General features: G+C 28.1%; 1 protein-coding gene across 13 annotated transcripts in view; it reads right to left on the minus strand.

Moving 5' to 3' along the window:
• Mbs (Myosin binding subunit) overlaps positions 1-14349 on the minus strand; it is a 308562-nt gene that overhangs the window by 38403 nt on the left and 255810 nt on the right. For all 13 annotated transcript variants that reach the window (XR_012757331.1, XR_012757329.1, XR_012757330.1 and 10 more), the window contains one exon: positions 2251-2364. Coding sequence is in view for 6 of the 13 variants with exons in the window: in XM_075372614.1 (XP_075228729.1) it covers positions 2251-2364 (114 nt within the window). In the remaining 7 variants the exon portion in view is untranslated. The remainder of the gene's footprint in view (positions 1-2250; positions 2365-14349) is intronic.

Raw genomic sequence — 14349 nt, forward strand, 5'->3', positions numbered from 1 at the left:
ATAATTGGAATATATAATTTTTTTATTATACATTATAATACTCTTAGTATATTTAATAAAGATATTTTAGAAAAGAGGAGGATTTTATGGTGTTCTACTTTTATAAAATACAGAAAACTTTATGATAAAATAACCACTTTCAAGCATCAGTTATTATAATGATGGTCACATACAGGTGCATAAAAGGGAAATATTTAATTAGTATTTGAAACAACTAGACTGCATTACACCCCTCTAATAAAAACATTAAAATGGAAGAAGTGTTATTAACTGTTCAGATATAGCTTCGGGTTTGGTCCTAGTAATTGTGATTTTCATGAAAAAATCTCTTTTCCGTATAAATTAAAAAAAATAATATCTATTAATATTAAATGAATCCATTACCGTAAAATTGAAGGATCTCTGCTCTCTAATTTAAAAGTATAAATAAATGAACCAAACAAATGCTTTTAACACTTTATTTACTGTCTCAGTTCAAAACAGTAATGTTTAGAATAAATTAAAATGGAGCGTACTTTTTGTATTTTTAACCACGTAATTGAAAACACTTTTCCAATTATGTTCTTTAAATAACTTTTAAAATTTGAACCAATCATATTTTAAATAGTTGTAACTAACTACTGGCCTGATTTTTATTGAAATGAGAACACACTGATGAAAGACAATAAAAAGTATAAAATAGAACTGCTAATTACAACAGTAGTAAATGGAAAGAGCAAACAAAGTTCCAGCATTTTTTTTATACATACTAAAGGTTGTTTAAATAACAAAACCTAAATAACTGCCAAGAAACCATTTAACTGAAGAAAGAGAATAACAACCGTCATTACTAATACAAAAACAAATAATCAAAATAAAATAAATCGCAGTCAAGTATGTTACACTGTTCCACTAATATTAATCAACTAAAATACTATTGTAAAACTTATCTGGCACAAAGAAACACAATACCTGTGAGACTACTTTAAAAATGATATAAACTGTTTAAAAAACAATTAACATAAACAGATTGAAATAATGCAAGCAGAATTAAAATTCAATATACACCGATCAATTTTAAGCAAAGAATACAATGATTATGACCTCATTACATCTATTGTGCAAATATGATTGGTGATTGTTTATTATAAATTAAAACAGTGTAACTTAGTATTTTTCTTACACTTTAGAATTCGGATTTTATATTCCCATTCTGAACACAAAGTTTATGATGTGGAAAAAAAATTTAGTTTACTCTTCAAACATATTATATATATATATTTATTAGTTTCTTTGTTTGAGGTAACAGGCATCAACTGCTTTGGCCAATTTTCCCTATGAAAATGGAAATTTGTAGCAAATGAAAAATGCATTGTCTGACTGGGATTCAAACCGTGACCTCCGGATGAAAGGTTGAGATGCTACCACTCAACCACAGAGATAGGCAAAACACATTATCTTTGTTTAAATATTTAATTGTACACATATTAGAAAGTTATATATTGTAATAACAGGTCGACTTAATAAAATATTTTGTATAATAAGACCTGTTCAGAATATTGTCAGAATGTTCCATTCTGGATTATGAAAGGTTCTTCTAGTGATATTCAGTACAAGTCTTATTCAAGACATTGGATAATTGTTGTACTTCAAGTTCTCTTAAAATGATATCTAAGTCTTTGATATGTTAAACAATTTGAAGGTGGTTATAAACAAGAGCACAAATGCATTCCTCAACATTCTGAATTCAAAACAAACATTTCATAAAAATTAAAAATATCTGAACATCCTACATAAATTTCTGAACTAATTAAATAAAATTCAATAATGCTTTTACAATAATTCTTTAATTAATACTACCTTAAAATGATTTAAAAATAATTAACATGTAAATATCCAACCAATCCTGACATGATCTATTAATGTATTATTGTACGCAAATCAAAGTAAATATTTATTATGCTATTGTGTAGGTAAAGTAAAAAATAAAAGTTAATATTTTGAGAACTTAAGAGATTTTCAAACAAATTAAGGGCTATAACAATTAAAATAAGGTTAAAATTGTCCTTACATTTTTCAAAAAGGCTTATAAATATACAAAATATTTTAATATTTTTTTTTTATTGGCAATAGCCAAATATAGATAGAATAAAGTAATATTTAAAAATAGAATATGTTGTGATGATGTGGTGTGAGCTGAACAAAAATATTTAAACTAACTAATATTAAAAAAAATTAAACAATCTAAATTAAAAATTAAAGTCATTATACCTTCTTATAATCCAATTCACCATTTTCAGTCGTCGGGGGATTCGATGATACTGAACTCCTGTTGTCACCATCCCCAGAAATTGAACTGAGTCTTGATGTTCTTTCACTACCGGTCTGAAAGAGAAGAAATAAAAATTAAACCAAATTTTGTAAAATATTGTGGTTATACTAATGAAAATTGATAAAATATTTTAAGATACACTCTAGCCAAGAACCCAGCAGAGCAATGATTTGTTTACTTAAAGGTAGAAGTAATATAAGATTCTAGTATACATACTTACCTAGCTTACAAATCAACCATCAGTAAAAATTTGTGAATTTCAGTTTAATTCATCTCTCTACTATTTCAACGGCTTTGTACAGCAGAAGATAGTCATGTCATGTATTTTAAAGGCTTATCTTTAGATATTGAGCATATCTAATTAATTCATACTAAAGTTTGGTGTATAACATACTGCTCTGACATCTTTTAAAAGGAGTTTGGCAAAGCCATAAGGGAGGTAATGTTTTTTTTGCTTTTGGTATGTAAGTACTGATATATTGATTAGCTCCACTCTAGAGCCTAAATGGCTAGACCGATTTTGATAAATGAGTATCAGTGGATTCATCTTGACACTTCAAGTGACATAGGATGAGTTTCAACAGATGAGTTTAAAATTTTAAGGCCTCCAACTCTTGTCTTAGTATGAATAAGATAAAAACTATTACTGATATATTAATATTAAAATATACATAAAACTGTGTGCATGAAAGTAGTTACATTAAATACAGTACTACTTATAACAGTTTTTACGTGAGTGTGAAATTTTCTTATGATAATTAACATTTATTCTTATTCTAATCATGATATAAAAATTAATATTATTTTTAATGGTTAAAAAAAAAGGGGAAGTTTTCATTTCAACCAACCCATATGTTTTTATCATCATCATTACATAGGTTCAAGACTTGCTCTTTACCAAATGAACTGATCTTGATTTTTGTCTGTTTATATATATAAACAGACAAAAATCTCTCTGTCTCTATATATATATATATATACACAGAATGTCCCATATAAAACGCAACCCAACCTTATATTGGTAGGTATTGAAATAATAAAAAGGCATGTGTAAATGTAAATGTAATTTTTATTATTACCATCCATTACCTTACATTTAGAGTAAATGTTGGAAGTAGCCGCCATCTTCTTGAATACAAGCTTCAATTCTTTTTACAGCGTTTCTTGCAACTTTTTTCAAAGTTTGTGGCTGGATATTTAATACAGCTTATTCAATATTGACTTTCAATCGTTCAAGTGTTCGTGGTTTGTTGCTGTAGGCTTTTTCTTTGAGGTAACCCAGTAGAAAACAATCCGCCACAGTCAAATCTGGATATCTTGGTGGTCACAAGCCTCGACCGATAACACAATTACCAAAGAATTCCTCAACAAAATCAGAAGTTGAACCCGCGTAGTGTGATGTCGCACCGTCATGTTGTAGCCAGCAGTATCTGTCTTCCTCTTCCAAGAGTGCAATGAACTGAAATAAAATATCCTGGTATCGTTCTTCATTAATGGTGTACTCGAAAAAAATAGGACCAATTATTTTCGCGCACCACACGCCCAACTTCTGCGGGTGTAATTGTTTTTCGTGATAAACGTGGGGATTTTCAGCACTCAAAATTCTACTGTTTTGGCTGTTTACGTAGCCATCCAAACGAAACCGTGCTTCATCTGTGAAAAATAACGAATCCATAACATTAATTCCCTCACGCAGAAATCAACGGAACCGTTGACAATATTGTAGCCGTTTTTCTTTGTCGGGCTCAAGAAGTCGATGAACCGTTTGAATGCGATAAGGTTACTACCTTATCGCAACAATCACAATTACTATTGTGATTGTTTGGTCGCCCGATGAACAGTTGATTAAGACAAATTAATTTCAGCAGACAAACGTCTGATCGATTTATTTGGCGAGGCGAGTAATCGGTCTTTGATTTCAGTGACTGTATCTGTATTCAACACTGACGCAGATCTTTTGTGTTCTTTGTTATTAACAGAACCGGTCTCTTTAAATTTTGCAACTAACCTTAATACTGATTTGTTAGGAGCTGGTTTATCTGGGTACTAATGGTGAAACAAATCTTGCACTGCAACCACTGATTTCGTACTGAGGTACAACTCAACAATGAAAACACGTTCATCTAGCGAAAACACCATCTTGTCTCTAGCAATACACTGAACGTTATGATTGCATTGTTGTTACTATCGGTAGTGTTCTACTGCTTCGCCGCGATGTTCAGATGTTGGGACGAGTCCATTTCAGTAACGAATAGGGGAGTAAACTTGACTTTTGAAATTTCATGGATGAGTGACTGATGGGTTGCGTTTTATATGGGACGCTCTGTAGTATAAAGGGAGTTCCTTTATAGTTTCCTGTTGTTAAGTTTTCCAGATAAATTACAAGAAACATTTTTTAAATAAAAAATCACACTATTTACTAATTGGTATTTAAAATTTTTATAGCATAAATAATATGTAGCCTAATACCATTTTGAAAGTATACTCACTATACAGTATATTCACGAAAAACTTTTAAGAAAATTAGTAAAAAATATAACACACATTCCAGCCAACCTTGGCTTACACTCGCTCATTTGTCTGCATTCTATTTATTATTTTTAATAAGACACAGTAAAAAATTAATAAATATTTCCACATTTCAGTAAACCTTAGCTCACATATTGTAGCAATCTTTTTTACGTGGTTTTTCTGCATTCCTTTCATTTTTAAAAAACAAGTTCCTTACTGTTACATTTCTTAGAAACATCTGTATTTTTTCTATGTCTATCCATCCATATTTTAAATAAGAATAATATTAAAATATGAAGTGGTTGGTTAGTAAGCTGGTAGTAGTTTATAATTTTTAATGTTTTATTTTTAAGGCCACAAATGTTAAAAATATAAATCTTAAGAATTGAAATAGTACAAATTTAAATAATAAAAATGTTAAAATTGAAAAAGTAGTAATCTAATTTTTTAGACCTTTAATATGTGACATTTATTAAACTTGACAAATTTTTATATATTTTGAACATTAAAAAAAATATAGTTATAGTGTAAAAACAAAATTAATAAAATAAAATTAATCTACAAAGTTGAAATTAAAATTACTATTCATAGATATTCAGTTTCTACAAAAACCATCAACAATTTACCAATTCTTAATTTATTTTGCAGTTTTTTGCAGACTTGAAAAGTAGAAATTTAAGTAAGAATACAATATATTATTTTTCACTTTTTTGTGTCTTTTTTGAAGTTCATTCTATTTTACTTTTAAAAACTTGATTTAAATTTTGTCGTTTAGTTTAGAGTACTGGTAAGATGAGAAAAAAAATCAATTCCCATATTAAAAAAAAAAAACTAGTTAGCACAACAAATAACAAAAACCAACATATCTTGATAAAAATAAGTAAAGGAATGCAAAGAAATAACATTATGTTAATTACTACAAAACAGGGAGCTAAGGCTATGTGGAAAGCAGGAAATATATGTATTAATTTTAAACATATATTTTATATTTATCTGAAAATAATTTAAATATAAGAATGACATCAGGCAATATGCATTATGTGATAGTAATCTGTCTGGTAATAAACTCTCTTTTTTTTATGAACAGGTGATTATCTTTCTTTAATGTACAAGTAATTCAGGGAAATGGGAAATTTTGAAAATTAAATATTCTTATGACAATAATTACTATGTAATCATGATCACAAACAAAGAAAAAATTTCTTTAAATTGTTTATGTGATTTAGTAATTTTTTAATTATAAAATCTCTTAAATTATTTGGAAGAAAATCTTACTACAGGATGCAACAGATAAAATTAAAAAAAAAAAAAATGTTTGTACAAAAATGCACTGTACTCCAAAACATACTTCCAAAAGCATATTTTAGATGCTTTTAACAACTTATAATTTGATTAAAATATATACTTAAGTCCAAGTTATTATTATACAAAATAAGTAAAACATCTGTTAATTATGACTAAGTAACACACTTTAAAATGAAGACTTTACACAGATGTATCTTTATTCTGGACGATCTGGTTAGGTTAATGTCAATTAAACAACTACTTAAAAACATTAAGAACAAAGGAATCATTAAACTACCTGATCTAAAAATAACTCCTTTTTTAAAATAATAAAAATAAAAATAATACAATAAATCTTACAGCGTAACCTTCAGAATCATTGCTTTTTATACTAGTAGCGAGTGAAGCGACAGAACTCGATCTAGAACCTAAATTAGAAGATAATAATGGAGAATGACTGTGACGATTAAAACTACTGGAACGTGAAGGAAGATTGGATGATGTTCTTGAAGATGATGGCGACTGATAACCAGATGATGTTGAAGCATAAGCGGGTGAACCGGGACGTGAACCTAAACCCGATGAATTTAATATACTGTTATAATATGAAGTGGGTGAAGAAGATAAACCGTGATGGGAGGATAATGAAGAAGATGAAGGATAATTCGACAATGAAGATGATCCTGGTAAGATAAGACCACCATAACCGGAAGATGTACCTCCGTAAGTTGAATAAGATGAAGTCGGATTACAGTTAAGATACGGTGATGACTGAGAACTAGTGTTATAATATGAAGAAGAACCTAATAATGTTGGAGAACTGGCAACAGAGTTATACAAACTTCTTGGACGATTACTTGATGTTACTGCTGACGGACGAAGAACACTTGAAGCAGTTCGACGTTGTATGCCACCATTAGAAAAATGTGAATGATAAGAAGCCATAACACATAACAATAACGATACTTATATATTTTTTAAGTTACACACTCAATTCCTATGTTGCTGGTGAGAAAGTTTAATTCGTACGTAAAAAAATAAATACTGGCAACTATTGTATATGAACCGCAACAGGGGAAGATCCCCGAACAAATGACACTGTGAGTTCAGAGCTACTCTGTCTGTTACATTACTCCACCACTGCGTGCTCTCTGCTTCATGAGAAACAGTGATGATGTAACTCTAAAAATAGACATCCCACCTGCCTCTACTACACAACAAGACAAATGACCGACCGACCGACAAGCAAAGGCCACAGCCAATTACGGTAATAACAACAAAACAAACATGTGATAGATCAGGTATAATTAACAATAAGCCACAATAAATTAATAATAATTTCAGCTATTATATTAAAATATTAAAAATAGCTGTAAATAATTATCATAACCAGTGAAATGAATCCGTTAAACAAATTAATAGTAACTTCGTGAAATTACACAATTGAAACACAATAATATTAATGATGTTGTGTAAGAGATTCACTTCATTAATAACATATAAGTTTACAACTATCACAACAACATAAGAGAGGAAACAGCTAGGGCCAAACTGTTTCTAGAATTAAACAAAAAATTATAGATAAATTTAAGTGAAATTATTTATTTATTTCTAAATATGCAGGAGAAATTCCACTGATACAATTAAATTATAACAATAAAATAAATAGTGTTAGGTAACAATACAAAATAAATCATTCATACTGCAAAAGATCTTTTGAAAGCAAATCAATAGAGTATAAAATTATACGAATCAAACCAGTGTTGATTAAAAATGTATGATAAGGCGACTAAAAGCTGATTACCAAATAATACCTCCAGACAAGTTAAAGTAATTGATTATTACCTCTTACTAAATGATCAGTTATGTAAAAATTGAACAATTATACCAATTCAGGACAATTTTAACATTTATACGTAAATTGTATGGGTAAAAAAAATTAACTCTTTCCATAGCAGTTTCATTTCTAGGTATCCTTAATAAATTAGAGATGATTGTAAAATCATGTTCAGAATAAGCCATTATAGAACCCAATTCTAAATGCTGAATAACATAAAAAAGAATGAGAAGTATTTCCAAGTAGTTGTTTTTGAACCACAGTGAATGGATGCCATATAAGAGAACAATAAGTAAGAATGGGATAAACAAAAGAAAAATAAAGTGTCCTGAATGTGTCAATCTTTTAAAATGTTTAGAGAATCTTTTGATAGTTAATTTTTTTAGTAGGTTTTGATGCAGTAAATTGCATTCAATGTGTATTTGAAAAGGCAATTTGCTATCAAAAGTAACACCTAAATCCTTGATATTCAAAACATGTGAAACAATATTACAATCTAAATTATAATTAAAATGTGAAGTATCTCTATCAAAAGATGTATGAAAGCATTTGTTCAATTATTAAAAAAATAAACAAAAAACTTTTAATCAGCCATTATAAGCCATTGACTATAGATAAAAGCTGATGTAACTTATATACTAATGAAAGAATTTGAATTTAGATATATAAAATAATGCTTAAAACATCCTCAGAGAGAGAATGAAGCATTAAAATTTTCACAAGCTGTGATCACTGACCTAGTTAAGAATTAAAACATTTTTAATAATAACCACTAGACTGTTCCATTTTGCTAAAATATTGATGGTAGGTAATTGAAAATGAGATTTACAAATAATTAATTTAAAAAAAAAGGAGAAAGAAAGGAGAATATCAATTTCCAAGGTATTTATCACCAAACTCAATTTAATTGAGTAGTAACTTAAAAACAATTCCAACGTTGCAAGACAGATTTCTCTGGTCTTTGTACTGCTCGGTGAATCCAAGTGCTTCTTTATTATAATTACATTTTTTTTTTTTAGTTTATCCAAAAAGAAAAGTAAAACTAATACAAGAGAGAGAATTGTCTTTGATATTAAACTAACTAGCCTTATACTTCTTAAAATCCAATGATTCTCCATCTGACTCAGAAAGCAGTATATTGAACAATTAAAATGTGTGAAGTAAGGATAAAAATATGAATTAAGAAGGCTACAGCATTATTTAATAAATTGTTACGTAGATTAAACAGCATTGATTATTCCGTGCATGCTTTAGTGGTTAATGGTGACATAAGTAGATTCACACAATTTAAATTACATTTCTTCAAAAATGAATAATCTTCAGTAATATAGATTAAAAAAAAATTTTCCTGCATACAACTTTAGCAGTGATGTAATGACAGATGCTGTAAGCTAATTGTATATTTAAAAAAATGTTTATCATTCAATAAATTTTCAATTTTGACTTTTTAACTAGACATCTTCAATTTAGTGTCTAATTTAAAAGTTTTAAAAATTGTTTAAATATATTGAAAGAATATTATTTTTTACTTTTTAAGGTAACTGTATTTCATTTTAAAAAAATATATAAATCTTTAATCTTATTTCTATTTAAAATATGAAAAGACCTACAGAAAATGCTGCCCTAATAAAAATAAAAAGCTATCCCCAAGAGATCTGTGTACTGACAAAAAAAAAGAAGAGAAATACTATGAAACTGATATAAAGAGACTGAGGTTTTGACTGATTACATAGATTAGAAAAATACTGTGAAAATTAGAATGACGCTACAACTCAAATCACATATAACTAACTAATAATCCACTACTGAGCAATGATGAAAATGAAAAAATAAAATTATCTTTAAAAAAAAATCCTTTCAAGTTATCAAAAAAGATTTTGCAATGGGACCACCAAAAGCAACTTCAAAAAAAACAACAAAAAACAGAATCATCAAAAATGAATCTGTATGAAAAGGGAGAGAAGAGTGGTAAGGAGGGAGGATACATAAATATTCTGCCTTAACAACTGGTAAAAAAAAAGTAAAAATATAAAACACATCCTTTCTGCTAGTACAGCAAAAATTGCTGGTAGCTATTTCTCAATTAAAAGTGGTTTCATTCATAACCTAAGGAGCAAGATTCAGCCATAATTGCTTAATAATATTAAAAGTACATTCAACTGTAGAAAATATACCTCCATGTGAAATACTTTTAAAACTTAATTTATCACATTAACATTTAATAGTTGTAATAAAAAAACGAACCAATTTAAACAGGAAAAACCACCAAAAAAACTGTCCAAACAAGTTTTTAATCTATGATAAATTTAATTAAATAAGTGGCAGATAAATCTGTAAAACGCAAAATCCAAGTATGAGAGTAGAATTCATGTAGAGAATTCTACTTTATAACACATTAAACTTTAACAGTTTAGTTTAACTGTGACATGGTAGACAGAATATTCTATTGCCTTAACTATAACCCCCTACACCTACAAAACTATAAATAGAAACACACACACACACACAGACGTACAGCCTATATAAATACAGATTTAACTAAGCCTATGATGCAAAATATATGAGGTCAATTATAACAAACAGATTTTGTAGTGTATAATGAAATGATAGATTACTTCAACTGATGTCCCTTCCTTTAATACTAGACTGAAACTGGGCCTATTATAACATAATGATGACTACAATAGTAAAAAAAAAAAAAAAAATACAAACAAAAATGGGACACCTGACATTTATATGTGGGTCAGGTTTATTTCTGTAGTAATAATAATAATATAAACATAAAACAAGAAATAAATGACACAATTAAAAATTGTGCCACTACAGTTTTTTTATTACTATTAATTTTTAATTATACATTTGAACTAGCACATTTTCAGCGAGTGCTTCGTTATCACTTTTTAATATACAATAAATTTTTCTTCAAAACCAAAAATATAAAATTGAGGAAAGGATTTATTTTTATTATATAAAATTCTGTATGGTTTAACTTTATATAAATATAAAAAAGAATATACTTTTATAAATTTAAGAAAGAATATACCTTAATGAAATACAGGTATGAATAAAAATGTTACAAGAAAAGTGATAGATTGATACTTTTAAAAAATTAATGGAATTTTTTAAAATTGTGTTGATTTCAAAACAAATTATATGAATTGGAAAGATGGAGAGCGAAGAGAGAAGGCCGACTGAATTTTATGTATTAAAACTGTCCAATACACCGACTGTAAAGATGACTGCTACTATTTTTATGTTTATCTACAGACTTAACCCAGAGTCCAGTAGAGTTACAAAAATTTGTAGGATCACAGCAAATTGATGTTCTTAACATTACAACATTGACCTCAAACTTAGGCTGTAAGGAGGGACCTGGAGAGTCAATTGTGTGTTGTAATTCATCAAGATGACATGTCTTAATAAACTTCTATCATCAGGTCTGTTATCTTTTGCAGCATAGGTTAATTATCTATATTGTATTGTTTTTGGTGACACATCTTTTTTATCATTTATAGATGCTGTTTAGCAGAACACCCTACAAGACACTTTTTGAGTCATTTAAATGTTAAAAGGTACATTAAGATTCAGTAGGACAAACTTTGATTGACTTTTGATCAATCAAAAGATTTAGAAATTTTATTTTGAAAGATTGAAAATTTTTAACCTGTTAATCATGAAAAATTTGGCATTACAATAATAAAGCTGACTAACAAAATTGGAGTATTTTTATTTTCCTGATGTTTGAGAATTATCTTTATTCAGCCAGTCCACTCATCCTGTATTATACTTGCTGGTTACAGCAAGTATAATACAGGATGATTGGGTAGGTAATTTTATTACTTAACCAATGGTTAAATAATACAAAAAAAAAATGACTTACTATTGGCCAGGCGTCTTAAAGAGACCTATTTGGTATATTAGCATGGATTGTGAACCTTGAATTTATCTGACAGGCACTTAAAACATTAGGCTTACTATGTAGTCACTGGACAGGAGTAAAGTAAAGTATCTTCAGCATGGACCTAGCAGGGTTATAATACATCTTTACAATTGAAAATGGGGAAAGGATGATCTACCATGGGACAAACTGTAAGTACAAGACCAAAAAACCTCATCAAAAGGAAAGCAGTTAAAAAATAGAAATGGAAACAATTAAATAATTATTTTGAGTAGATTTTAAATAATGTACAGTAACAAATTTATTGAATATTTATAAAAAAAACAATTTCTGCAATATTTTTAATTTAAAAAACCTAACCAAATATTTCTTAAAAAACCACTATACAATAATAACAAAAAAAACCACTAATAATAACTGATTTTAAGATTGAAACAAATTATAATAGAATCAAGTTTATTTGCAAATAATCTTCTACACAAAAGCTTATATGGAAGTAAGGTCACAAATGCTTTCTTGTAATAATATATGGTGAAAAACTTTACAACTTTTTAAGCTTATTATACAACATATATAATTTTGACTTGTAATATACATAATATATAATAATAAAATTTTAACTAACAGCATGAAACTTCCAAATTTTACGCACGTATTAGAACTACCACTTTGTTCTTATGAGAAACATAACTGATTTTCATAGATTCATGTCATATAATTCACTTAAAAGAAATAAAATTTGTTTAAAGGTTATTTCGCAAAATGTAACATAAAGAATCACCTAGTAGGACAATTCAGTCGTATAACAATTTTAGTGACACTAGAATTATAAAAATGTTTTACACTGATGTGTAAAAGATAACCTGAGGTAAGGTATTTCACAATACAGGGTTTACAGGAAATTTTTATTGAAACCAGATATAATCAGTGCCAGTTTTTGATCAAGCTTTAACATTTCTTGCATGACCAGAGTGAAGATGAATCAAGGAGACATTTTTTTCAACAGAAAAGATGAATCAGAATTTTACAGACATCTGTAATTTTGACATATCAACACCCGATTTCCAGGTTGATTGTACAAATATAAAAAAAACCCACTCTTTAATCTTACACCTTGAAGTTTTCCTTTAAGGATTCTGATATACTTTTAATGTAATTAACGAACGACCTATACCAATTGAATCGCTGACCTTTGATCTCAAGCAATCTTACAGTTGCAGAAGTAATGCCAGAAATCTATTTGACAAGAAAATAACTGCATGTGGAATATCAAACTAGCATTTTAACCCACTATTAACCATCAGAAATGAAAATCAAAGTATTTTTCTACATTACGACTCTAAAATGTCTTGTATACCTTCTGAACATTAGATTTCTAGGTCATGAAGTTTTTGAAAATAATATTAAAAAAAAATATCATAAATTGCATGTAACATGTACATAAATTATACACAATATCACACAGTTAGTCCAGATTTTGCAAACAGAGAAACTAAATTACAACGAATAAAATATTGGACTCGATCCAATGAGACAAACATTTGCTCTTTTTTAATATATTATACTCGATGTTGTTTAGGATTACGGTTCACTTCATTTATCACATACATCTAAAATATGCATGTGTGTTATAATTAACTACATATACATACATACATACATACATACATAAGAGTTAATTGATAATTGATGAAAATAGAAAACAAAAATTTAGACAGAATAAACAGAAGTGATAAATGTGTATACAACAAAGGTCAAAGCTATTTAAAATCTTAAGGAGAAAAACTCCTACGTTATGTTTCTATTATTATCATCATCATTTTTAATATGAGGCGTTAATTACATTAATATTATTTTACTTTTAGTTTCATTATATTATACCTAATATTACATGAATAACCGGTCTAGTTGTAAAACTTGTTATAAAGCAGCTGATTTTAAAGTCAAGAGTTCTCAGGGTCGAATCCAAATGAAGGTAATTGCTTTTATTTAAATTTGCATATTAAATTGTAGATAATGGAGTTATTTGGTGGTTGGGTTTCAATTAACCACATGTTTCAAGTGCGGTCAGCCTTATTCTACACAACACTTAATCTCATTCACACGTCAAAAACAAAGGATGTGGCTACCTACAGACCTCGAATCTAGAAAGTTGCATGGGATATCTGAAGACTTCTAAAATATTTTTTAAGAAATAAATAAATTATATGAATAGGAATAACAATATTATAATTTTGCTCCAGGACTCTACAATTATACCACAAAATTTAATTTAACAGTAAAATATGTCATTTTAACAATAAAAACACAAACAATAATTATTAAGAATAAATAATCTTTATAAGATATCATAATTCAATTAAATTATAGCTGATTTTATAGTTACTTTTTATTTATTTTCCTACCTTCATGGAACTCTCTGTTTGTATTGTGTAAGAAAATAGATTAATGATCATCATTTTTATATGAAAAACTACACATTACTATTACATGTCGCAACTACACTGT

Source organism: Lycorma delicatula, chromosome 8, assembly GCF_047948215.1.
Source record: "Lycorma delicatula isolate Av1 chromosome 8, ASM4794821v1, whole genome shotgun sequence".
NCBI lineage: Eukaryota > Metazoa > Arthropoda > Insecta > Hemiptera > Fulgoridae > Lycorma > Lycorma delicatula.